The following is a 27,970-nucleotide window of genomic DNA, read 5'->3' as shown; positions in this document are numbered from 1 at the left end:
GTCGGGCTTACGGCCAAATAGGAATTCAACAGGCAGAAAAGGTCCTTCACATTTCTAGGGGAAAAAAATCAAGTGGACCCTGTTCACAGAAGGAGACGTGAGAATTGCAGTACAAGAAATAGAATTCTCTTCATAGAATAAGTGTTTGGTATTATCTGAACTGGAATTTACATATACTTCCTGGGATGCACAATCACTTCTCTACTCTAAGAGTTAACAGAGGTTTATCATTGAAATGGACAACATAAAATGGTGGCCACCTTAACTTACATTTAGCAATATATAGTATACACTTATATGTGATTGATGCTATGAGAAGACTAATATTTTTTTATAAAAAACAATGAATCTAAATCCTTAAAGCCTGATTCTTGCCATTTAAAATGTATTTAACACCTTCGTTTTGTCTAATTATCTCCATGTTTGCCCTTGTGGTGGGATTAAGTAAAATTTATTGAACATCTACTATATGCCATGCTAGAATCCTTACAACTCCATGAGGTCTGATGACTCAAGGTATCCATCCTACGTCTGTCCCTTCTCTGCTCACTCTCCCACTGTTGTAAGACAGTACATCATAGCATAAAACAAGCAGTAGTCTAAAAGGAAATCACACCACTGTGCCATGTTTTATCTGTTTGACTCAAATTTTCCAAGCACAAGGAATAAGTTTTCATATTGTTTTTGTTCTAAAGTACTTTTTTCTTACTTAGCCACTGTCTATATATAAAATTAGAACTAAACCAAAAGGTCAATACAAAAGCAATTTTATCACACTGAGAAGGTAGTAAAGGTCAGTAAGAAGTTAAAAATTTAATTGCTACAATTCAAGTCACAATGAAGCCAACTAAAAATTGGTCAAATCTACTTACTTAGTTGATAAAGTTAATTGAATTAGTAACAAATCCCCACTACATTCTTCTCCAAATCCAAATCAATAACTTTATCTTGATGATTTCAGCTAGTCTAACATAAGGCAATGATTTTGACCCCAGGAAATTAAGAAAAGATATTTTTCAGATACTATCGTATTGTGTTATATTTTTACTTGTTGGATCCCGTTTATGTTATTACGTCACCCACATATTCAAGCATTATAAACTTGCATATTCAGATATTAAAAATCTACTTATAAATGAATATATATTACTTAAAAATAAAAAAGATAGAAAAAAAACCTATTGGTTATTATGTTTCTGGCTTACATATGATGAACCCAGAAATATGATCCATATACTCCAAGGCATTTTAACTAGTTTGATTACACCATGGATGTCATTACTTCAACAGAGATGCTTTCTAGTCTATGGAATAATTGGAAGCAAAAACCAGCAGGTTTCGAATGGCTCCAGCTGTGTTAAGTACTGACTGTGAAACGGATTCACTCTCTTATATGTTGTTTTGTAATAGGAATGATGTAAAAGGTGAAAATCCCCAGACGGGTGGAGTTCCTATGGGTAATCAACAGGGAAGTAAATTAATAACAAATGCTAAAAGCAGAATAGTTTTAAATACAACATGCGAATGAAAATGGTGAAATACTCAAAATGAAAGAAGAAGCAATTATATAAATGTGAAACAACAGGGACTAGATCAAAAGAAAACATAAGATCCTGTTGGCACTATTCTGATGCTGTTACAAGGTCAACTTTTCAGAAATCCTAAATAACCACCCCCCAAAAAAAGTTTTAAGCCAAAGGCAGATTAACAGAGATAACTTGCTTATTAAAAAGATATAAAACTCAGATTCCGAAAAACCACCAAGAAAAAAAAACTAAGAGAACATGCATTAAGTGAAACCGGCACCTCTGTCAGTGGCAAGCTGGCGTCCCTGGACAGAAAAAAGAAAACAGTAGGTAGGTTTTGTTTTGGGTTGTTTTGTTTTGTTTTGTTTGAGTGTCTGCCTACCATGGGCCAGACATTTATAGGGCTCCATGTCTTCATCTCATGATAACCTTATGGATTAGGCATGATTACATTCATTTTACACACAAAGAAAGCTAGGACTGGTACATTTAAATGGTGTGCCCCATGTCACAGTTTTAGTAGCAGTTCATGGTGTTATTTTTCCTACTCCAAATATCAAATTTCTTCGTTTTTTTTCACCTGGAAAAAGAATTAAATAGGCCAAATAGTCTCAAAGGCCCATTTGAGTCTTGAAAAACTATCCTATGAGTTCTTTTAGACACCAAATTTATCTCTCTAAAATTAATATAGTAGCTAGACACTGCTCTAGTCACTATTCAATTATTATTTTGCTTCTTTTTATAGAATTCATACATGATTCTAGGGTGATGTCTGGTTGACTCAAAAATCTATTAAGGGAATTTTAATGTAAAAACTTTCTTTTTTTACCTCTAAAACACCCATCCTTATCAAGCAGGTAACAAAGTAAATCTATTGATCATTATGTTTAGAGGTAATCACTCAATAATCTAAGTATTTAAAGGTTTAAATAAAATTTTTTGATGAGGAGGCTTAGAAGAAAAGGAATCTGGGGCCCCTGGGTGGGTCTGTTGGTTAAGCTTCTAACTCTTGGTTTTGGCTCAGGTCATGATCTCACAGTGGGGGATCTAGCCCCCTGTTGGGCTCCCCACTCAGTGCTGAGTCTGCTTCAGATTCTTTCTCCCTCTGCCCCTCCCCCTGCTCATGTGCTCTCTCTCTCTCTCTCTCTCTCTCTCTCTCAACCATGTTACATTTCCTATAGTGGATACTAAATAAAATCTTTAAAAAAAAAGGAATCTGATCCTGTTTATTTAGTTCATCTTTTCTTTTCCCATTACATCCATATATATATAAATATATATATAAAGTTATTATATAAAGGTATATATAAAGGTATTATGATGGGCAGACATAGTGGTGTGGAAGAAATGAGGGAGAAGAGGGAAACCAGAGATATCTGATTATGTGACAGGAGAATATTTATGTCCATCAGAATCAGCAGTTTGGCAGTTTTCTAAATTTCTGCTTCTCTCTGATCTACATGCAGAAACCACTGAGTCAAGACACTGATAAATGATATAAAGGTGTTAACTGTACTTCACTGTTAAAAAATCAAAATGGTAAAATGCAGAGTCTAAGATGGTCTATTCTAGCTCATCTATACGACTGTAGGTTAAGTTAGACCTCCAGAAATATGAACGGAGGGGTGCCAAGGAGACCATAATTTCTTAGATTGGAGTCGCATGGCGACCCCTCAGCCACAAAAAATTCTTTAAATTAGAGCTTTTCTCATCAGGCCGCAGATGGTATAGAGGAAAATATGGACAGCAGCTGAAACCAACCATTCACTCTCTCCTTATGTACTTTATTCACTTTGGCCTCTGTCACAGCAACAATGGATACAGATGAGCTTTTGTGCGTCATAGGCTTACCACATTTTAATGCAATCTAAAGTTAGTTTACTGGGAGGTAACTTGTGAAGAACAATTTTGGGTGCACTGAGTTGCCTCGTAATATATATATTTTTTAAATCTATAAATGTGTTGCAATCCTTTCCAACAAAAATATGTCCCTAATGAGGAAAATGTTTCAAACTTATATCTAGCCTAAAAATAGTGTTTTACAAGTAAAAGTAGGCCACACATGCGGAAGAAATATCAGTGTAAAGGTAGGGTTCTAGACTGGAAATAAAAGCCATTGACTTCAGCCATGTGACTTGAAAAAAAAATATTTTCTGAATCCCAGTTTCTACATTAGCTGAGTAAGAATGGAAAGTCTTCTTTATACGGTTATGGGGATTCAATCAATGGAACTGTTATACATATATAAAGTCTGATTCCAATATCAGCTTATCTCTCCACTTAGGTCAACATTTGCAGAATGCTTACAAAGTTCACTCTTAGGCATTGTTGTAGATTTGGTCTTGGAAATACAAAGGTAACTAAGATACAGCCTCTTACTTTAAGGAACTGTCTTACAGTCACCTTCATTATTAAGCCTTCAATTACAATATACCAGTATTTGACTTAACTGAGTTACCACTGGAGACCGAGGGATCATGAGGAACCAGGGCTGGGTTTTGAACAATCCTGAATATATGCCTGGGGTTGATACTGCATTGGCTGGAGAGGATGCACAGCCTTGCCAATAACAGATGGTCCTACAGGAATAGTTTAAACCCTGAGGAGTGTTGCTTCCAGTATCAACCAGAAGTCAATAACCTTAGCGAAAGCAGAATTTAATTGTCTAAAACAGAGATTTGAGGTGTCAAAATGCTTTTGCTTACTTATTACCATGTTTAAAAATCAATCAATGAATTCAACATATTTTGCCGTCACTGCTTGGCAGAAGATTTTGCTGTCAAGACTAAGAATAAGCTCACGTCAAACTAAAATATCCTAAAGACTGTGTCTGTTTTTACTACAACTTAATGTAATTTTGATACTCATCTCAATTCTGCAGCAAAAAGAGAATTTATTTTTATAAAGATTCTAACATCTTTTTTATGTTGGAAATTTGAAGATTGGGAATGCATTGAAACATTAATCCATACAGTTAAATTTAACATTATTTCTTCACCTTGAAGGTGTTTATCAGTAAGAAAAACTCGATTTAAAAAATCGCAAAGGAAAACTGGAGAGATTTTCTATTTCTAGGAAGAAAGGACATGTTGTGGGTGTGTTGATACTTTATGGATGTTCTTAAGCAAAATATACAGACGTGCAGAATAGACATGTAGAAATAATTCTGCATCATTTTAAAATCTATCTAGAAACTTAAGAAAACAGATGTATATCAAGGAACATAAGTGAATATAATCCACCTAGTGAATGACAAGAAACGGAGCAAAGAAAAGTCGCCAGTACAGGTGTGTTCACAGCTGACAGACAGAAGGAAGGCTATTGTGATTCTAGGCTTCCAATGTGAAAATTGGTTCAATGACATGAATATATGACACAGGAGGACATCAACTCACAACTCAGAACTCACTCCATTTTGTCTCCATTTGTCACTTGCCCCTTCTACGAAAAGTTTCCTGCAGAATCCTATGTAGCCGTGTTTTTGAAAGTCCTCAGCATGCAGCCACTATCACACAGAGGCACAGATTGGTTGCATCCTCCGAATCCAAAAAAGCACCAGTATTTTTTTTTTTTCCCCAAAGAAAAGATCTACTATGGAACTACTGTCAGCAGAAGACATTTTCTTCCTATAAAAGATATGGTTTCATTTTATATATCCTTTTGTGTTTCCATCCTTCTCCATACTGAGGTTTGTTTAATGAGGAAAAAAACCTCATTCACTGAATCGCGGTTGCTATTGTCTTGCACAAAAACTCTTTTGTTTTAAAAATGAATCATCTATGATGATTCTCAGCAAGTCCACTATACCTACTGTGGACTGCACATGGGTTCTATGCTCTTTCTAGTAGGCAAAAGTATAGGATTTGTAAAAATCTTTTAAAAATATGCGTGGCTATTTCCTCTGATTTATATCTAACAGGGCGAAAGACATTAAGTATTAAAGAACTGCAAGGCATTTTACTGAACACTGTCATGAAGGTAAATATACTGAAATGCACGTATGTCTGGAATGAGATGCTGTGCTACAAATACACACTATTTACAAATGGAGCAAAGATGAATGCCAAAAATACAGCTTGAGAAATGTTTCAGTATCAGTTCCTATGAGGATCAAAGCACTCACCTAGTAGCCAGCCCTCTTCATTATGGTAATGCTATAGTTGCATAGATACCTAGGGTTTTAATCTGATTTACGTTTAGAGGAGAATCTACACACACAACTGCGAGCTTCTTCTCAGGCACAGTTGCAAGCCAGATCACGGGCATTGGAGGTCCCGAAGGTAAGTGTGAGCAGGCCTGCACTGTCCACTTGGAATCACTTAGATTCATCAAAAAGCAAATCTGCCTATTCTAAGGCATGTGTTTGGGATTTTTATTCTTTCAGACACTTCCAGAGTTTCTACATTTGGAAAAAAAAAATAGGCAAGACTAATACTCTAGGCAATAAATCACTCTAATGTGGAGGGAAATGTATTAGCTAGTTGTATTACAAAGCCTTTACTTCATATTTAATAGGCACCTGCAATACCAGCATTATACAAAGCTCTCTACTTTGCAAATCTTTAAAACCCCACTTAATTTTCAGCACTGATTTCCTGCAATCTAAGAGCTTATGAAGGGTTCACTGTGTTCATACAGATCTATGCAAAATGTGCCAGAACTTCCCTGTCTGTGATGGCATTCATTTGGAGGTGAATCCCAAATTTCTATCACTGGCATGCTTATTTCCAACCAAAATAAATATTCTTAGAATGAAAGCTGAAGATTAGGAGGACAAAAAGGAGGCAAAGTAACTAGCACTGGGAGAGATATATGCAAATATCAGCTCAATGACAATTCTTCATACCATTTACAATGGAAGCTTAAAGACCCAAATACTCTGCAATCCATTAGTTTCTCAATATCCTGGAAGGGATTAGAGTATTTCTTAATCAACTGCTAACAGACTGAAAAAGGCCAGAGACTGGATATTCACAAGCAGTGTAATACTAAAAGGCAGAGATGGTCAGATAGAAAGACAAGCAATGGAAGAATGTTCAAATATAAGATATTATACAAACATGGTGAAATGGACCAAATTTCCATCTCCCTGCAGCCCATATAGTTTAAAAATCTGTAAAAAGTAATGAGTGGTGAGGCTGTCATAGGCTCCTTTTAAGAAAAGGTAAGTTAATTTCACTTGTTTTCTCAAGGAATTCCAGAATAATGAGCATAAAACGACTAGGAAGAATTAATCAAATATGCCTCAAAGATGGTGCTTATAAACTCCACCACCCCCAACTGTACAGGTGGTCCCAAGTCCATCATTTTAAATGTGATATGTGTTGATGGTGCTGTAATCAATCAGACTGTTAAAGATCAGGGGAAATATTTTCACATGCCATTTAAATAATGGATAAGTATGTAAAAACACAACCCTAATGAATGACTTCAAGTTCTGAATGCCTTGAAGTCATATTATGGCTCGGAACATTCTACTAATTCTGCTACCGTTCTCGTCTATAGGATGGATACAAAGTGCCTAGAGGACAGAACTGTGAGGGAGAAATTAAATATGGGTTGTTTTCCCAGCTTGTTCCCACCATCGCTCTTTACCGTTAAGGAAGGGTCGTTGTTTTACTTAGGGATTTCCATTTTAATCAATCTTGGCTTAGGGAAAAAAGAACATAAATCAAAACCAAAATGTCAATCATAGGAATATGTCTTTCTTGTTCTATGTTTCTGATGACTGACAGCCCAATAGGTTTGTATCAAACAAAGGTAAGAAGCATGTGTTCCTTTCCAAATGAAATGTTTGACAGATTGAACAGCTATCTGAAGTAACTGACGAAATCTTAAACAGCAGAGTCTTTCCATGTGAGATCTTCTTTCCAGATTTGGATTTTCCTCCATGATCTGATGCAGATTTGGGGGGTCTTAACTATTATAAAGGATGTATCACCTTAGCAACATGAGTTATTGAACTCCTATGCCTCCAGATACTGAAAACTTCAGGGTAAGCCCCTTGCTGACTTGCAGTCCCAAATTCTCACTAACAGCTGGCCTGTGATTGGAGAGTCGTATTTAAAAAAAAAACAAAAAACAAAACAAACAAACAAACAAAAAAACCTAGCAAATTTTAGGGCCCTGGTATGTAAAATTCTGGAAAAAATACTAAACATAAAGTCAGCTGTCCAGAAATCCAAAATTTAAAAATCCATGTTAAATAATTCTTAGTTTCCAACTACATTGACTATATAAGATATTAACTGATTCGTTAATATTAGCAAGAGACTAGTTTGAATAAAGGACCTCCATCAAGAAAACACCATCCTAAATTCAGAGAAGACACTACCCTAAATTCAGAGAATGCTTACTGCAGGGATTTTAAGTGAATGTGGTAAATAATCCACCAAACTCAGTTGTGTTTTGGTCTGTAACAATACACAAGCTAAGAGTTCAACTCTGACAGAGTCAACCTGAGAAAGTACTTAAACAGATCAGTACAGTTGACATGGCCCTCGATCCTAAAAACACTCAATCTGGTACTGCTAGACCAACACAACCACTGCAGTTTTTAGCATTTGGGGGATTTCTGCATTCCCCCCCAACCAAATAAACAACTGGAAATCAAAAAATCTGAATAACAAAATAAAACTGTGGAAACAGAGCTTCTGAGAAAATAATTTACAGCTCTCACTTTCATACCTCAGTACTGTCATGTAAGATAATGTAATATGAAAAATAATTCAGTAAGAGGCCATTTCTAATATTTTGGGCATGGTTTACACACATGTCATTTATGTCAACATGAAAAATGAAAGTTCAAGAGTCAAACTAATTCACAATTAGTTCTGAGGAAATGTGATTTTAGGTTTGAGGTTTTTCATTAAATCTAAATTCTGTTTTACTATTTCACATATATTTTAATTTGTGCTATTATGAGAAGATGCATTATAGCTCAAAATATTTAATAAGACTGCATATACCATAAGAATATAACACATTATCACAAGTGCAATACTTGCAAGGTAATTTTAATGATGCTAAAGCCGGTTCTGTGACACCATAAGGATGAATCATTTGAAACTAAGGGAAGGAACATCAGTTTAGAGTGTTTCTATATATAGAAATAATTGCAAAATTTAGGAGATAATATTTTAACTACAGAAGTTGTTTTCTCGATGTTAGCACATATTCAGTAATCAGAAGACACGTCTATGCTTAATACAGTGGCAACTTTTATTTTTACTCTCCTTAAGGTTATTAGCAATGAATACTAAAATGCACCTTGAATTTTATAGCTTGGCTGTATGAAGTTGAAAAAAAATCAAGCATTTGTCTCACAAATCCAAGAGGAAAGGTAGCCAGTTTGAATAGATTGTCCATCCTCACTTCAAATTCCTAAATCAATCCAGGGGTCTGGGTATCCTTTGCCTCATAACTGACTTCATGATCATAGGGCACTTATCCAAAGGGCAGGAGTAGAAATAAAAATCGCACTGACAACACTTTAAATATAGTTTGCATCTGGGGGAGCAATTTTTCTCCACATGCCACCCGTGTTCAACTGTCAACAATATACTGCAAAATTTAGTAAAGTTTCTTAAAGTTTTTTACTAGCCCCACATTAGTTGAGATTTGCTCCCTTCACTCTCAATTGCATTTTTTTTCCACCCTCCTAAACAGCAATTCTATGACTGCTTCACGCATTTTACATGACATAGCATTTTAGCGGTTGCAGTGGGATTCCTCAAAAATGAAAAGTAATCATAAATGTAGTATAGTATCTCTAAATGACTGGGAATAGAAGCAACTCCCTTTACACAGTACATGTATACACTTGGGTATAGCATGCACACTCATTTTCAATGTCTAATTTCTTCAATATATACACAGATGTATATATGAGCCAATACTCTCAAATTGTGAACAGTTAAAGTCAGGATGTTTAAACTCTAAAACAAGCATTTCATTTAGAAAATTAAACATGACTGCTGACCCAGCACCAAACTCTACTACATCTCTCACAGATTGTTTTATTATTGGAAGAAGTTGTCAAATGTAAATAGGTCACTTAAACAAAAACAAAAACAAAAACATTTTCATTCATACCCTGCAAAAAGCACACTGGGGCCAAGAAAATTAATTCCCCAAATGCTGTCAACCGGGTTGGGAAATAGCAATAAACAGCTTTCTGTAAAGCCCCTCCAGCTACAATAAACCGGCTGTCAGTAAGCGAGCGGAGAGCTGGGCTGTGCACAAGCAGGTACTCTGGAAATGATCATCTGAAAGGGAAAGGAGCTGATGTTTCTGACTCCAACATGCTGAGGCAGTGGTTCTCAAAGTATGGTTCCTGGACTAGCAGCATCATGGCCCAGGATCTTGTCAGCAGTGTAAAATTTCAGTGCCCCTGGGGGCCAACCCAATGGCACTGAATCAGAACCTCTGGGAGAGAGCTCCAACAACCCATGTTTTAAGAAACCCTCCAGGTGATTCTGAGACACCCTAAAATTTAGAAACTTAATATCAGGCATTATAAAAGTCTTTATATTAAGTCCATTAAGAATATATTTTCCTTTTAGAAAAATACACCAATGAGCTTTATCACTTAAAGCCCTACTGGAATTGATGTTGTCATCCTCTTAATAGTGAACTCTGCTTATTTGTGAATAAATATCGACATGACCTTGCCTTTTTTTTTTTAAGGGACATTTCCCTCAATCTGTGAAGGCTTAAGGATACTTCCAAAAATTCATGCAAAATAATTTGTGGAAAATCCAATGACTGACTTGTTATATTCGAGGAAAATGAGAACTTAGCAAAATAGAGTGGATGAGGAATGGGGTTTCCAATGTTCTCTGCAGGGTCACACAGGGCAAAACAGCAGGGGAATAGAAGACAAAATAAGAACCAGTGCACTATAAGCAAACTCATGGTGTAAGAGTCAGACATGTTTTCCTTGTATAGATGATGCAAATTAAAGATACTTAAACGCTTTACTCAGGAGTCTTGAATTTTACTCACACATCACCTAGCACCATTAAGTGAAAAGGTATTCCTGTTAACAGCAATCTGTGCCCACTCACCTAAAAATCTTCACAGATTATATGTTTATTAATTCCTTTGAAAGCTTTTGTTGTAATAAACCCTACTTTTTCAAAATCATGTAGCTTCAGGAGCACATTTTGTATAAAAGCCACTAGTTGAAGTGAAGGAGCTAAAAAAAGAATTTTTATTTTAGCTTAACTAGAACATCTTCAGATAACATTCATGTGGTTCAGTTAAAAAAGGAAAACTAAAAGGATAGTATATAATTTGTGTTCTTCATTCATAGAAAATATGCCTCTTCTATACTAAAATTGTACATCTTGCTATCACCATCACTTCTCCTTACTTCCAATATTCCTTTTCTCCAACACTGCAATTTTTCTTTCTCAGCATGAAAACTTCTAAAAGGTATAAGCAAAGCCATTTCAATAGCTCTTTATCATAATAGTGAATTATAGCTACGTCTGAACATCAAAATGCCTACAGTGAGAACTGCACAGTGACACATGGTCTCAAGGAATGTCTAAAATGCACTTTAGTTCCAGTTAGAGAATTAGTCAGCATCCTATTTTAAAGATTACATCATACAAATATTCTTATGACTAAGCCTCAACAAAGTATCTTTTCCATAATTTGCTGAAATGCACTTAACATTTATGTCACTGTACTACATATAGTTTCAACTCTTGCAGAGAAGTCAGAAGAAGTGGGTCTGCACGTCAATGCTAATACACACCACGTTTACATCAAAAGAAAGAGGATGTCAGAAGAACATCAGTCTCTTCCTTTGGAAAACAAATTTCAGAATTTATGTGAAAACTTTCATTCATGTTAGCTTTTTTCCAAGTTATCATGCAAATCATAAAGTCTCAGTATATTGTGAGTGACCATCACATTAAAAGTAAATTAAAAAGAAGCCATTTTCTTTCTTTTCATTAATAGCAACTTCATATTCAGCTTCATAAATTACTTTACATGATTAACTATTTACCAACTTTCATAAACCTTTGCTAAGCTCGGAAATTTTCTAAATTTTAAAACACCAACCTCTCTTAAGACGCTGAGGAAGTTAACATAAAAATACATCCTTCCAACTTGAACTTCTATGGAGTAACTTCATATTCTCCTCTAGAATTTCTATATGGACTTATTTTAATTCCTTTCCTTCTGTGCATTCAAGCTCTAAGTATGTGTACTTTTAAAATGCTCTAGGTATCTAATCTTTCACTTTTAAAAAGTGGAGATTATAGTGGGATAATCATAGGCATTATGCCTACTGTTCTGGGAATATCTATGTGATTCATTGTCGAAATTATTTTTATAAATATCTATTACCACCAAACCTTAAAGTCACTCCAGAGCAATAAACACTAGATTATAAGAGGGAAATAGAGTTTCAATAAAACATTCTATCTCACCCCACCCCCGAAATAACAAAGGAAAAACTCTTGAGTTTTCAAACACTAATCAACAACTGTCAGTACTTATCCTGCAAATTTATTTTGCTTTCCTTGATTTTCTGAAATCTGTATGTTCCTTATCTTCAACAAATTCAGACGGGCCATCACCATGGGTGGATTCAATACCAACAATACCAACAAGGATAGCACTTGGATTGCGAAATCCTAGAAAGTTAGTGTGGTGAGAACTAATCGCAAAAGAGCAAGCAAATGAATTTAAATGCTGGCTGCTCCAGAGCAACTGTCATTAAATAAAAGGTATCTTTGGCTGTAGCACCAGCTTGATCCTTCCCTCCCCCCGTCTCCTTGCTACTGCGGGCTTGGCACCTGGCCAGCACAAACGACATGATACCCTAGTGCCATCTACAGGGCTATTACTGACACTCAAATTTCATGGCAATAGACAAGCACCAGTGAAATAAATTAGACAGAGCTGCATTTAAATCTTTATTAACAAGGAATTATTAGACCTAAGAAAAACTAATTCTGGATTTGGTTGAAATATGAGTTTCTCAGCCTCTTAATCCCTCTTCATATGGCATATTTCACAGTTTAAAATGAGTTATGACAGATCACTTATGCATTACTAAGATGGGAGAATATTTACAATGGATTCATTCTTTTCTGTATAAATTGGTTATATCAGGGAGAAAGCATTCCTTCTATTTTTTTTTCTTGAAAGAGTACTTTGGCCATTATGGACAATTTGCCAACCTTTCTATTCAATACCCAATTTACTATATTACAATAAAATCATCTGAAATCAAAGAGAAGGCTTCCTATATGGCTTCGTTGCAATCTATCGACAATCATGTGCTTCACAGCTGATGTACATTTAATAATCTACCATCTCGTTTAGAGACTAAAAAAAAATTAACCCCTTTAGCAACCACAGCTCCAAAATAATTACGGTCAGACCTTCAAACGTCATTTAAAACTTGGGATTTGAAGGTGACTTTTTAGATCAAAAGGTAATGTGGAAATCTTGAAGCAGTCAATTTGGAAACCCCAGGAGCAGAATTTGGCATATCGGGACAGGTTTTCTTCTTCAGCAAACATTATCTTGGGACATTTTTGGAATTATTTCCTCTTTTCATCTTTTGCCATTTGAAGGAAACTGGGAGGTTAGATAATTCTCAGAACTCAGAAATTTCAAAGCTGTTCTAAAAATTCTTGACTGAGCCCCAGAGGAACAGAAAAGGGGTCAAGTTTTTTTTTTCCCTCTTTCACACTAAGCTAAAGTTAGACCAAAACAAGAGACACACTGGCACGTTAATACTGGTTGACTGGGCACTTGTATGCAGTACTTATAGACCAGTAAAAGTGCTCGTTTACCTGTCTGGTGTGTAAGGGGCCCTTTGTCTTGAAGCCTCCTTGGGAACTGCACTCTGAGGCACTGAAGTGATCTGAACTAGTGGAAGAGCGTTTGGAAAGGGTGTCACAACCCCCGACAAAGGTGTTGTCCAAAGGGAGTTCCTGAATCACATGATGCTTTTTCACGGAAACTGGAGTGTCTGGTTTAAGATGAAAAGCAGGCTGTGGAGAAGCCGATTTGTAGTGCTTGGCCAGGTCAGGGCTGTTAGGCTTGAAGGTTGTTGGAGGGGCTGGGCCCCAGTCAAATCTTCCTATACTTTGCTCCTCCAGCTCAGCCGGCAGGCTTATGGTCCCATTGATAGGTTCGTGAACTGCATCATCAGGTTTGGACTCTTCGATTGTAACAAAGTTCAAAAGAGAGCTCTTGGGAGACTTTCTTTTCTTCCTTTTTTTTTTCTTGTTTTGTTTGTTCTCCTGGTTTGGGGACATCCATTCAGCACCTTGCTTGCTCCTCTGAGCTGCTTTGAACCGGGATGCATGGCGACAGCGCACCAGGACGGTGATGAAGATCACGACTATGACCACCATGGCACCTGCAACAATGGCAATCATGATGGTGAGATAGTCTTCGTTTTGATAGGGTTGGCTACTGTCCCCTATGTTCCTGTCCAGTGGGGTCTCCATAGTCCTGCGAATCAAGTCATAGATATAGGAGGCATTCCCAGCAGTGTCGTTAACGTAGAGAAAAACAAGCACAAGCGTGTGCAGAGACTTCGGGTACCCCAGGTCACTTATGTTGACCACCAGACGGTGCAAACCCACGTCAGTGGGTGCCGGCTTTTCTTCCAGAGTGATGTTACCTGTTACTGGATCAATCCGAAACAAGCCTTTGTTGTTCCCACTCACAATTGTATACTTCAGTTCAGCATTCATCCCAGTGTCAATGTCCACTGCAAAAACTTCTGCTACCACAGAGCCAGGAATGGCCGAGAGGGGCACCAACTTGAAAGAAGTGTTGGAAGGTGGAGAAATGACAACAGGGCTATTGTCATTGACGTCCATGACATTGATGGTGACTTTTGCAGTAGAGGAGCGGGGTGGTTGTCCTCCGTCAGTGGCTTTGACATCAAAAGTATAGGAACTCTGCTGCTCTCTATCAAATGAGACATTTGACTTTATGACTCCAGAATAGGGATCCAACACAAAATTATCATTGTCATTTAGAATGGAAAGAGTCACAGCTTTATTCTCTCCAGCATCTGCATCTGTCACTGTGATTACCCCCACAGTACTATACTTTGGCAGATTCTCAGACACAAAAAATTGAAAATGATTATGAGTAAACTTGGGGCTATTGTCATTCTCATCCAGAACAGTAACTATCACAGCCGCTTGGCTTTGGAGGGGAGGGGTCCCATTGTCCCTGGCAGTTACTGTAAAAATGAATCGTTCTTGTTCTTCTCTGTCAAAGACTCTGGAGGCTGTCAAAACTCCTGTCTTTCGGTCCAGATCAAAGAAGGAGGCATTCGGCCCAAGCTGATAAACAATGTCCGCATTTTTCCCACTGTCTTCATCTGTAGCACTAATAGTTGTTAAGTATAACCCACGTCGGTTGTTTTCAGAAACTGACAGCTCAATTACAGGCTGGTTGAAAATTGGTGGGTTGTCATTTTCGTCCTCAAGCTTAACCCTTACCAGGGCAGTCTGATTTAAACTGGGCTTCCCGGAATCGGAGGCCACAATTTTAAAGCTGAATTCTTTGGTGCCCTCATAGTCCAACAAAGAGGAGGTCTCTAACAAATATTGGTTGTCGTACACTGCCTTCAAATGAAATGGGACCTCTCTTTCAATAAAACAGATCACTTTGCCATTCACATCTGTGTCCTTATCTGAAACTGTAATTAGGGCAATCTTTGTATTGACAGGGTCTTTCTCAGATAAATACACTGTGCCATTTATGGGACTTATGATGTACCTGAGGTCTATGTTAGGAGGGTTATCATTGACATCAGTGACATTGATGGTAACCGTTGCTCGAGCGGGGGTGGAGCTGCCATCACTAGCCAGCACTGTCACTTTGTGAATGGCTGTCTCCTCTCGATCTAAGGACCTCTGAACTGTAATCAGCCCAGTAGTATTATTTAAAGCAAAGAGTCTTTTGGTTGCAGGGGCGACCTGGGCACCAAAAATGTACCGGATTTCAGCATTACTGCCTATATCTGCATCAGTGGCATGGAGCTGAATTACAGAGGTGCCTACAGGAGCATTCTCTGGAATGTGCACCTCCACTTGACCCTCTTTAAACACTGGCCTGTTGTCATTTACATCACTTACTGTGACCTGCAGTATGGCCGTGCTGGATTTCTGTGGAGTGCCTCCATCCTCTACTTTGATTTTCATCACATAGGTATCTTTCTGTTCTCTGTCCAAGTTTTGCTGAACAATCAATTGTGGCCACTTCTCTCCCTCCGGAGTTTCCACGATATCCAGCCCAAAAACACTCTGCCCATTTAGCAATTCATAGTGCTGTACACCATTGAAGCCTGTATCAGGATCTGTTGCCGATGGAATTGGAAAGCGGCTGTTGATCAAAGTGTTTTCTGGAATGGAAATATTGATGACAGGAGATGGAAACATGGGGGCATTATCATTGGTATCCTTGACAATTATTTTTATTTTGATCAGCCTGAAAAAATCATTGGGGAGGATCACTACCTCAAGTTCAAAGAAACACTCATTCTCCTCAGCATAAGAGGCTCCAGCACAGAGTTTTTCTCTGTCTATTCTATTGGAGGTTGTGAAAATTTCCCCAGTGCTACTGGATACTTTCACCAAAGGGGCATCCCCAGCTTTAGAAACCAGTCTGTAGACGAGGCTGGCACTGGTCCCCGTGGCAGCATTGATGTGAGAAATGTTCAGATCCTTTGGTATGTTTCCTATGGGCACATTTTCAGGCAGTTCCTCTCTAATAGTGTAAATAAGTTCTTGAGCTATTGCGGAATCCAGCCTTAAACAGGCAATCAGAGCAGCCAACAGGTAAAAATCCCTCAGGTCCATGATAATGTACTTATTTTCTTTTCCCAGATTTTAGGGTTTAATGGTTTCCACTGAGGAATGATGCACGAATTGCAAGAGGAAGTGTGCATGGACTGGAGGATGCATTACATCTCATCGCTTATTTGGAGACAGCCACTGTCAACACAATCATATAGACAATATTATACTTCAGTAAACAAAAACACACAGTCATGAAATATCACAACACATTTTCCACTGCATATTAGTAAACATGGCAGTTTGCTCTGCCACTGTTTGCAAGTTAACTCTGTGGATGAAAACACTAAATATCCACTGCTTGTTGCATTTGCCCAGAGAAAATGAAATTAATCTACTTTTGAATTAAGGACAGCTGCTATTTTTACCTGTATTCACCCACACTGGTTTTTTCAGGACACTGTTTAATTCAAAACATGCATTCTTGTGTTCTCTTCTTCCCCTCCCCCTGTCTTCCCCGCCTCCTGGCTTCCAACCCACCTCCCTTAGTTTTTTTAGGTGCAAGTGAAAAACGCTAAGTATTTAGCTATGGTTCCTGCTAATTGCTTTGTCACATGTCAAATGTGATGTTTTCTTCTCTGCTACACTGAGTCATCTCTTTCGTCTAAAAAGACTATCTTTTTCTTTCCTCCCAGTTCTTTAACTGCCTTCTAACCCAATCTTACTGGGAAACAAGCATCCGGACATGCTGCTGCAGCATCAGAAGCAATAGTCACCGGCCACTACATATCCTCATTGCCTAAAAGCACAATACCAAGACTTCAAATTTCCTGCCCAGACCTTGCTCTCATTTCTCCATATTGCCAAATTCTCCCCATTTGGATTAAGAAACACACTAAAACTTTTAAAAATGTATAAAGCAGGATTCCTTACCCTAGATGTGGAAGAGAGTGTTGAGATGTAAGTCAAACGCAGCTAACATTTCCATGTAACAGCACAATATTTTCTACTGAGCATAAAAGAGAGGGAAAAAATGCAGTTTCTTAACCCTGATCCCTGGTTATAATATTAGTAACATCTGCCACACATAAATACTGCAACCCAGTAACAGCAGGTAAAAAGGCTTCTGCTTAGACGCTTCCCTAACTGCAATTTAAATGGGTGCAAGCCTCCAGGCAGCTACCTACTTGAGCAGAACTGGTCAGTTCCCAGGCTCTAATCTTATCTGCATTAGGCTGCACGGTAGCTGATGCCCGCGATTAGTTCCAGCAGAGTGATGCAGGTAGGGATGCAGATACAGCCTAGTAGGTGAGCTCTGCCCCAACCGGCTACCCAATTACAAACATTTTTCGTCCACATTGAGGACATATCTAAACACAAAATTTACAATTGTACATGCGAAACTTTACACTTACGTTAGTTGCCTCAACCTTTCCCCTTTCCCGGTATGCTGCAGTTAAGAATGATTTGTTCCAACACATAGAAAGCCATGCATCTGGTAGCACCAGTTTGGGGAGAAATCAGAAGCAGCAAAACGTCTCCTCCTTGTAAAATGTGTTGCTTCGGGCTGGCAAATTAGCAACTCCAGAGAACAAATTCACAGATTTGTCGTTAGTCATTCTCTCCACATTTCGTCTCTATTACCCACGGGGTCTGGGCTCTTCTGGTATTTAACACACACACAACATCCAGTTGCACTTCTTCAGCTCTGGGGTATTTTCCACAGCATCAAGCATACCATTTCCCTCCGATGTCAATACTGCTTAAGTCTCTAACTTCTTGTAGGAAACGTCGGAGTTGGGGTGATGGTGATTCTCTGGCTGCTCCCCGGGATGACAGCTGCCTGAAAAATTCCTAATCGGTTATCTCTTTCGTGCTTCAGAGACTCTAAAGCGCTCCTTCCTGTCTTGCATGCTCTCCCTCTCTCCCTTCTCCTCTGCCCCTCTCTCCTTCTCCCTCTCCTCTCTGAACTGAATTTCTTGATATAACTCTCAATAAGCCCAGAGGGAGGGCGTGACTGCCCGAGCCCCGCCCCCGGCCCCTGATTGGCCCGCATCTTGCGGTGCGGGCGGCCGCAGCCGGGCGCGAGGGAGGGGGCGAGGAACAAGGCACTGACTGTCTCCCAGCTTCCCCTCCTCAGCGCCCCCTCGGCAGCCGCGAAAACCCGGAGAACTGATCCTGGCCCCGGGAGAGCCGGGTTCCGGGAGGCGCACTGAGCATGCCCAGCAGGGTCCGGCCCGGGAGGGAAACGCCGGCGCTTCCCAGGCCCGCGCGGCTGCCTCTCTCGTGACGCGCAAGCCGGGCTGGGGGGTTGCTGTGTGCCGCGCGGGGCAGAGAACGGCGGAGCACCGGTGGTGGGACGACCCGGGGCGGCGAGGGAGGCTGGCGGGGAGCGCAGGCAAGGATCCGGGGAGCCTCCCGCACCGCGATGGGCGGACGGGGGACGCCGAGACGGCTCATCTCCGGGCTCACATTTCGCACTCGTCTGTACTAATGGAGGGGCCAAAATGAAAAGAAGGGAAAGAGTCAACCCGGGGTACGAGGCACGATACGCAGTCACCCCTCGGGAGGGAGCCCGGGCCAACAGCTCTCCGGAGAGCGTTAAAACAGACAACATGCCCAGTACTGCAACTAGAGGCTTTTGCTGGCAGGAACACTGGCAAGAAGGGCAGAGAGGGCGGACAGCGAAAGGTCGGGACAGGATATTTGAATCCTAATCAAGACCGGAAAGAAAATTAAAATTTGAGCACCTCCTAGAAGCAGGGTGACGGAAGCTGCCGGGGCCGGGGGGTGGGGGTTGGGGGGGGAGGGACAGTAGCAGGCTCTGGGAAGTCCCTTGATCAGCCCTAGGCCAGTCTGGCGTGCGGTGTGAAGTATCTCGGAGGACAGCACGGGCCACGGCGGCCGATCTTAGATGTCCTTGCACTTCGGCTCCCCCCGTGGCCGCAAACCTGGGAACCCGAGCTCGCCTGGTTGCGCGGCGGCTGTAGCAAAACCCGCTTCCAGCTCACCTAACTGCAAACTTTGCTTGCGAAAGGCTGGAAGGAGTCCCGCCCAGCTGCTCCCCGAAGTGTAGAACATTTCTTTTCCTTTTGCACTTCTGATTCCAACTTTACATGTAATACTTGTCTTTCCCTGTGCCTTTCTGACAAGTTCTGTGGCATATCCTCACACGTTTCTCATTTTCCTACAAGAGCTAAATGGAATGACTCCCGAAAGGATTAGCTTTGTTCCCTAAATATTAGCCCCCAAAGCACTGTTTTTGATCTTTTAAAAGTAGTAAACCACGAAAATTTGTGTAAGGGGCTCTACCTACAATGCCAGATACCTAAGTTTGAGGCATTAATAACAGTTCACTTGGAACACACAAAAAAATACTTTTCAATGACCTATAAAGGTTGTCTGAGAAGGTCTTAATGCATGATTGAGTAACTTGTTCTAACTTGCACGGAGGATAAAGAGCATTTATTTTAAACCTCCGTGTTCCATATTCTGTACCGGGCTGTAGAAGCATTAAGGCTCTTCACATAGTTATGCACTGTGATGGCATGTTTAGGGGATAGCTTTTGTTTTTTTAGTACGTTTTTTAAAATAGGAACAACTTATTTTTAGATATTTAAGTTAAAACTAAAAAAAAAAAAAAAAACACTAAGCCTACCAAACTTAGATTTTGTATATAATTCCTTTTTTTTTTTTTTTTAAACCAACTCATGTGGCATTACAATTTCCCCTCATCTATGGAAATGTAAGCTCCTTTTTATTCAAACTTGTCCGGTGAATATTCACAGTAAAAGTGCAGTGCCTAAAAGCCAACTGTAAAATACACCCATGCCTTAGACATAAAATATAAAACCGGTTTCTTGCAAGCACTAGGTTGATATTGTTTTTAAATAGCCTAACAACTCATAAATAGTATTTTGTAGGATTAGAATACACAAATTTAATAAAAAGGGCTGCTTAAGTATCTAAAAATAAAAAAAATTACCTGATACAATGTGAATTAAAGGAATTCTTTTATCTTACCAGTGATGATTATTTTGCCATTCACAAAATCTAAAGTTAAAGCTAGTGCATTGTTCCAATCATCCCCTACTTTATTCTTTGGACTAGTTTACAATAAATGAACCATCATCCTAAAACATTTATAATAAACACAGCAGCACACTTTCCAGTTCATTTCATAAGTATGCTATCTCACATTCTTATTCTAATCATACTGTAGTCATTTCAAAGTTCTCTTGTGATCGCAACACATAGCTTAGCAATAATTATTTAACCTTATTACCAAGCGTATTTGTTTCTGTTTGCTAAGGGATAGCTTGACTTGTAGTCAGAACCCATTATTATCCTGTGCTCATAGATGAAATCTTAGAACACAGATGAAGGTAAGGGAAGAGAAAAAGACCATCACATGATTAAATTTATGACCATGAGACTCCAATTAATGGAACCTACAGGTCAAAGCCCCCCAAAAGAAGTACCTCTAGATTCCTTGCGAAGGAAACTGAATATAGAAATAGAGCTGACTTCAGTGCAGTGCATCCTATTTTGTGTTTATTAAGCATTTCTAAATTATTGATATTCTTTAGCCAAACCAGTTTTAGCTCTTAAAGCCAGAACAACTGAAGCTTATTGTTTGCCCTATTATATTCCAATTTATAAACTATAGAATGAGAACTACGATTAAAGATCTCATTAATATTCCAGGAAAAAAATAACTTGAGGCTTCTGCCGAAAACACTATGTAGAACATGTGCATAACGAGAGCTGTTCACAATCTACCTCTATTTCAAAAGTTATGTCTGCAGAATTGTGAATTTGGGAAACAGTAATTTTAGCTTTTGTAGGGGAATATGTTGTTTTACTGCATTTTAGTCATTTATCCTTAGTGAATTTAATAAAATATTAGATTTCCAATTATGACTTCTAATACAGAGCTTTCAATATGTATTCTAGACTTCTAATTAGATCTCTTTAACCCTTATTCATCTCTGTAAATGCATGGCTTCTACAGCCAGGAATTATGATGTTCTCACCTGTGCTGTACCTGATTAGGACTTTAGGAATTATGTCATCTGGGCTGTAGTAAAATTGCCTTTGGTGTCCTTTGCATGTTATATAAGTCATGGGACACTTGTGAAGCTAAGTCACCTTCAGCCAGCTGACTGAAAACTAAAATGCTATTCAGATTTCTATAGACACAGATGTCAAGTTAAAATTTTTAAATTTCAAAAAATTTAATGCTGCTCTGTTTATATGTATATGAAACAATAGTGTCCATGTAATGGCATTTAATAACCGAAATTATTACCTTGTTTAATTGGATTTTCATCTGATTTTCTAGTTATCATCCAGCATTTTAAAATTACTTTTCACAGGGATTGTAAAGGCTTCTTAAAGAAACATTTTATATAAGAGACAGACTGTGGTATTTGGAATGATCAAATGACCTCAAGGATTTCAAGACTAAAATTTTCATCTCTAATATACTAGTTGTATATTACAATCAAAGTTAAAAATTAAATACTTCCTTCTAAAGTTCCTTTAATCCATATAGCTTATTGTGTCTAGCACACATTAATCAATCGATCACAGGGGCTCTGATGTCACAGCAGGTAGTATTGTCCCCATTTCACAAAAGAGGCTAGCCTACTGTAGTGTACTTGTGGGGGAGAAGTGTGTGAAGAACACTAAAGGTTATTTGTATTACTGTTTAGAAAATGACAATGCAGAACTTTCACACCACAGAAAGAAAATTAACACCTTTTAAGGCTGTGCAAACTGGCAAAGTTTAGTAAGCTTCTTGAGTAATTCCTTTGCTTCATTATTAGCTTTTTCCTTTGAATGCCTTTTTTTTTCTTTTTCTTTAAGAAAAACCTAGTCCAAGGTAATCAAATCACAAAGGAAAGCAGGTGACAAGAAGCTTCATTCTGTTTGAATGACTGAACTAAATTTATCCCAATTTGCTATATTTTTATGACTGACGATTACAGATGTCAGGTTTGTAGCTCTAACTTTATTACAATATTAACTGACATTTTCCAGTGCAACTATTTTTTCATGATTACTATATAAAAGAAATACTGAATTTTCAAATTTCATTATTGGTTATTTAAGACTTAAGGTTATAGACAGACACAGCAAAGCTATCATCAGGGGTGTACAGGTAATCACTCGGGAAGACATGGAAAAGGGGTTTTAAGATAGTAAAGAGAGAATATATATTTAACTTTAATTTGATCACTTTAAAATCATGTTATTCCAAGTGAAATAGAACATACAAAACTTCCTATTTCTCGTGTATGACATTTTTGTGGGTAAAAGCTGTTAGAATATCAAGGATGATCAATTCATATTTATATAAATGTCCAAAGATGCAAAAATAGCATGCACATTTGGAAGCACCTCTATTTACACTTAAAATAGAAATAGAAAAATGTTCGAGACAAAAACATGTTTCAAGCACAACAGCATCTGCCCAAGGATAATTGGGAAAATGATTTTCTTAAATATTAGGACTTTGTCAAGTTAAAATATAGTACAGGTTTTTTATTCTTTCAGTATTTTCTCAATAAGAGTATGTTGTTGAAAACAGAACTTCGTATTACTTGAAGCAGCATTCTAGTAACTTATTCTATACCCCCCAAACTTCTTCATGCCTATAATTTTTTCCTGTTTTTTTAAGGACAAATTCATATGATATTCTTCTAAGAGCCCAATTTGTTATATAATGTGCACGTAAATAGACTTAATATAGGGCAGGATGGATAAGCCTCATTTTTCTCTTATAATCTCCTCTCAGGAACCAAATTCAACCCACAGTTCCCTCTAATTGAATTAGGATGAGTCAGGGAGACTATGCATATTCCATTGACTCCGGCAGCCCTGGCTTAACTCCGTATCACTGATAAGACCCAAGTAATGGATATAAGGATTGATCAGCCTTTAAAAGATACTGCTATGCTTTGACTGGGACTTAAGTCAATACCACTCTGCCTACAAAAATTGTGTTTATACACATAATTCTTTAATTTTTTCTTAAATGAAAAACTGATTCTGTACTATATACTAATACACTCCTTTAAAAGGTTCTAAAATGCACATCATCTTTTCAGTCCTATGCCTATGAATTTACTGTGCTCCAGTCATAAAAGATTGAGGCTGTTTTAATCCTTGCTGAAAATTCACCCAAGAAACTTCTTGACTGTATAGAATGGGGTTGATCTGCTTTAAAGTAAGCCAGGAGACATAATAAGTGATTTATTTTTAAAAAATAGTATGTTACAATTTTTAAATTATGTGGAATTTATAAGAAAGCCTAATTAGGAAAATTTTCTTTGGAAAAATGTCACTTGTAAACTATAACAAAAAGCAATAAATGCTTCTTATAATTTCAAAAGATCATAAACATTTAAATCACAAAACTATCCAAGCAATGTATTGACTTTGGAGAGTAAAGAACACCATGTTTGAGGGCAACATCAGTGTATCTATGACCTAATTGCAAATTTATTTGTTAATTTCTGGGAATAACAACTCTACCAATAGAGGTGTCTTTAAGAGCTATGGTGAAGAGGTGTAATGGGATTATTTTTCAGTAATATTTGTTTCTCACCATGGAACTATACAGACTTTTTGGTATATTACAACAGATAAGTAGATCCTAACGACCAAGCAACACTTCATGTAAATACCACAATTAAGAGAGTATAAAATGAGAATTACATGAAATTATTAAACTCATAGGGGACAAATTTAGTGTCATTAATCTTCACTAGTTCATTCAAAACTCTGTTTAAGAACCAAACTATATAAAAAGAATGCCTACTATAGTTTTTAAAACCTCCTATATGTTCAGTACAGAAATATTCAAATATCTGTATTTCAAGTGTAATTCAGCTGAGGCATACTAGCCTGTGAGTCCTTTCTACTTTGCCAGCTCTTCACAGTATCTCTTCTTTATATTTTAGATTTAAAAAATTTTGCTTGTGACATTAATCTTAACAGTTCACTTAGTAGCAAGTTCTTGATATTATTCATAAATAAGTATGCCAGCAATCAAATTGTTTTTGATCTTCACGTTAGTGCAGAAGGTCTACTGAGTTTATTATTTTAAGCCTAATATTATATAAAATCGACTTAGTGATTTACATAAAAATTAAACTGATTCTGTGTTTCTCAAACTTTAATACAGAGGCGAATTACCCATATATCTTGTTAAATTAAAATGCACATTCTGATACATTAGTTTTGGGGTGGGAGCTGAAATTGTGCATTTCTACCAAATAACCAGGTGATCCTGATATTGGTGTGTGGACTACACCTTAAGTAGCAAGGACCTAAAAGGATTCTTAAGAAGTGTCATGACCCACAGGAAAAAAAAAAAAAAAAAAAAGACATGGGCGCCTGGCTGGCTCAGTTGGTTAAGTGACTGCCTTCGGCTCAGGTCATGATCCTGGAGTCCCAGGATCGAGTCCCACATCGGGCTCCCTGCTCGGCAGGGAGTCTGCTTCTCCCTCTGACACTCTTCCCTCTCGTGCTCTCTATCTCTCATTCTCTCTCTCTCGAATAAATAAATAAAACCTTTAAAAAAAAAAAGTGTCATGACCCACAGGAAAAAAAAAAAAAAAAAAAAAGACATGGGCGCCTGGCTGGCTCAGTTGGTTAAGTGACTGCCTTCGGCTCAGGTCATGATCCTGGAGTCCCGGGATCAGGTTCTGCATCAGGCTCACCGCTCAGCGGGGAGTCTGCTTCTCCCTCTGACCCTCCCCCCTCTCATGTCCTCTCTCTCTTTCTCTCTCTCTCAAATAAGTAAGTAAATAAAATCTTTAAAAAAAAAAAGACAAAAACACTGGAGAAAGGATTATTCCTACTATTTTACCACACAGGGATTAATTCTGTTATCAAGCATTCCTTTGATGGAAATACTGCTCAGAGACTTGAGGAATTTACACATTACACATATTAGCTTTAGTTTTTTTTTCCCTCAGAGATTGGGTCTCTTGAGCTACGTTTTCGTTTTACTTTGGACTGGCAGTGAGAAAGAAGCCTATTTGGAGAGGCTGGCATTCTTTCAGGGCAGAATGGGAGGGCTCAGACACTTCTGAGCCATATGGGGGCACTAAGCCATTGATGAGTATAGAAGATATCAACAAGGAGGTGATAAAATACATGTGTGGACACCTATGGGTCATCTTCAAAGCTCACAAGACTTCCTTTTTTGGAAATGTTTTTCCCCATGTTCCATCCATAAGGTCAGCAAAAAACAGCCATCTCCACATGGTGTGGACTCCTCCCACCGCACCAGAAGCTGATGGATCCATCCCATTCTGCTAACTCTTGATTTATGAAGATATTAAATTCAAGACTGACCAGCAAACCCCTTCACTAAAGAACATGAGTCTGTACCAGTGACATTCCAAGATATAATCGCTCTGAACTATGTACTCAGGAGGAATTTGAAGCAGTTTTTCATTACATAGGCCAGAAAACCAAAGGAAGGTTGAAAGAGAGAAGAAAAAAGATGATGCGTAGAAAGAATCAGAGATGAGGATCCCCTATGGTAGAGAATTACCTGGTTCCAGTTCATTGGTGGTCTCCAGTCATATCCCTGCCACAGTGTACGAGCTACACTTTATAGTAGCCTTTATGGTAACTATTACTTGCAACCTAGGGTCCTAATGTAAGAACTCACCATAGCAACTTAGTAATTTTGCCTGACCTCATTCCTAACTTACCCACTGAAGGACTAATGAACTGTACTAACATGATTGGCATTTTATAATTGTAAGAGAGAATACATGAAAAGAAAAATCAAACATTTATATCCATGGTTTTCAACTCAGGTTGTGTCTGGAGACATTTAGATGATCACAACTGGAGCATGGGAAGAGGGGTTTGGGGTGAGGAAAGAGTTCATGGGAAGGATTGCTACTATTTGCTATTGCTACCTAGTAGGTGGAGGCTGGGGATGATGTTAAATCTTCTCTAATGTACAGACCAACTTCCCCCCAATTCCCTAACACCCCCACACCCACCACACCACCCCCAAAGAATTACCTGGCCCAATCTGGCAGTGGTGCCAAAGTTGAGAAAGGCTGCTCTAGATGAAGAGCATTTGTATTTTTCATATATTATGATTTAATTTATACTTAAAGTTTCTAAATCACCAGAGCAAAAGTTAAAATACCATTGGAGTTCACTGGATAATCTACAGGAAAATGGACAAAACAGCTTATAAATTGTATCTCTGAAATACTAGTTGAAATCTGAAGAAATCTCTTCCAACTCCATAGGGCCTGAACTTGGCCATTTCTATTGATTCTTGTTTTTAGAAATTTTAAGATTCATGTATATGTGAGGCATTTTTACTAGTTTTATGCTAGTGTGTAATATATCTAGTATAAGTTAATTTTATATGCCCTTATCATTTCTATTATTTTGTAGTTCTAAAAAATCTACCCCACTCACAAGTTCTCTGACAAAGCATGATTGCCCTAGATTCTGTTACATATCTGACTCATCTGGGTTTTCATCGGGGCAACAAATTAAGCTATGATTATTTCAAAAAATTAACTACGATTATTTCAAATAGAAGATGAAAACCTCCCTTGGTTATAAGATTATAATTCCCAGTAAAGCATCTATAACTCCATTCAAATCTACGATTATATACAAGTCTGGAAATAAAAATCCAGTTAGTTGCTAAACTTTCTTTCATCCTGGTTATCATAGTCTCAAGAACTTATTTTAGTTCCTCCAAAGGATACAGATCACATATATGTTTATTCTAAAGTTTTTGGGTCAAAACACTTCCCTGGAAATTTGCAAATGAAATCACAATAACTTAATAAATGAGCAAACTCTTGCTGAATTAGGTTAAACATTCACTCAGAACAAAATAAAAATTCTGAAGAAATACTGAATACTAGAAGACTGAAGTTTTTACTATGCACAATTTCACTCATTTGAGAATAATTTTTAAAAGTTAAAATAGTTCTAAAATATTTTCTAACTGTGGTAAACACTGCCATCTAGAGGACTTTTTTGGTAATGCATATCAAAACTAAAATGCCCAAATGTATTAAATGTATGGATTTATGCTCTAACTTTTATAAATCTCACAAATCTAACAAAATTCCTATCTTATGCAATTAAAAGCAACATTAAACAATTAATTTTTGCTGTGATTTCAAGTATCAATACTGTCAAAGGAATTCTTTGAAATTTGTATTAACCATGTTTTTAAGCTGTTTATTCACATTTGTCACATAGTAATTTAATTTTGATATTTAATAAATTGTAACAGAATTATAGTCAGATTCTTGCAAAAGATACCTAGAATCATGATCTAGGAAGACCAGCAACACAGTGATGTCAATGCATGAATGTATGTACTTTAAAACAAATGTTTCTTTCAGAAAAAGCAACAAAATTGCCTGTGCTATTCTTGTTAGTTCTTTCTTTCCTCTTTTGTGTTAGTTTTAACGAACATTTTTCACTCCTGTTTCATTAGTTTACAATGTGCTGATTTCTAAGTCGGCTGTTTGAGGACTTACTTTTTACTCAATGGTGGCTGAGACTGCAGGGTACTGAGGCCCTAAAAAGGTGTAATAAGAGAGGTGCCTTGCTGTGTTGCCTGTTTAA

General features: G+C 37.9%; 1 protein-coding gene across 11 annotated transcripts in view; it reads right to left on the bottom strand.

Moving 5' to 3' along the window:
- PCDH9 (protocadherin 9) overlaps window positions 1-18,286 on the bottom strand; it is a 918,360-nt gene extending 900,074 nt beyond the window's left edge. For 9 of the 11 annotated variants that reach the window (XM_027588303.2, XM_027588307.2, XM_027588306.2 and 6 more), the window contains exons 1-3: window positions 17,740-18,280; window positions 17,258-17,333; window positions 13,352-16,522 (exon numbers count right to left, since the gene is read on the bottom strand). In XM_027588303.2, coding sequence (XP_027444104.1) covers window positions 13,352-16,387 — 3,036 coding nt within the window. In that variant the 5' untranslated portion in view covers window positions 16,388-16,522; window positions 17,258-17,333; window positions 17,740-18,280. Of the gene's footprint in view, window positions 1-13,351; window positions 16,523-17,257; window positions 17,334-17,739 lie in introns of all 11 variants that reach the window. The other 2 variants (XM_027588305.2, XM_027588304.2) reach the window with 2 other exon arrangements.
- Window positions 18,287-27,970: the final 9,684 nt, after the last annotated feature.

The sequence above is a fragment of the Zalophus californianus genome, chromosome 3 (genome assembly GCF_009762305.2).
Source record: "Zalophus californianus isolate mZalCal1 chromosome 3, mZalCal1.pri.v2, whole genome shotgun sequence".
NCBI lineage: Eukaryota > Metazoa > Chordata > Mammalia > Carnivora > Otariidae > Zalophus > Zalophus californianus.
The sequence above is the reverse complement of the archived record's forward strand: the minus strand, read 5'-3'. Positions and strand labels throughout refer to the sequence as shown.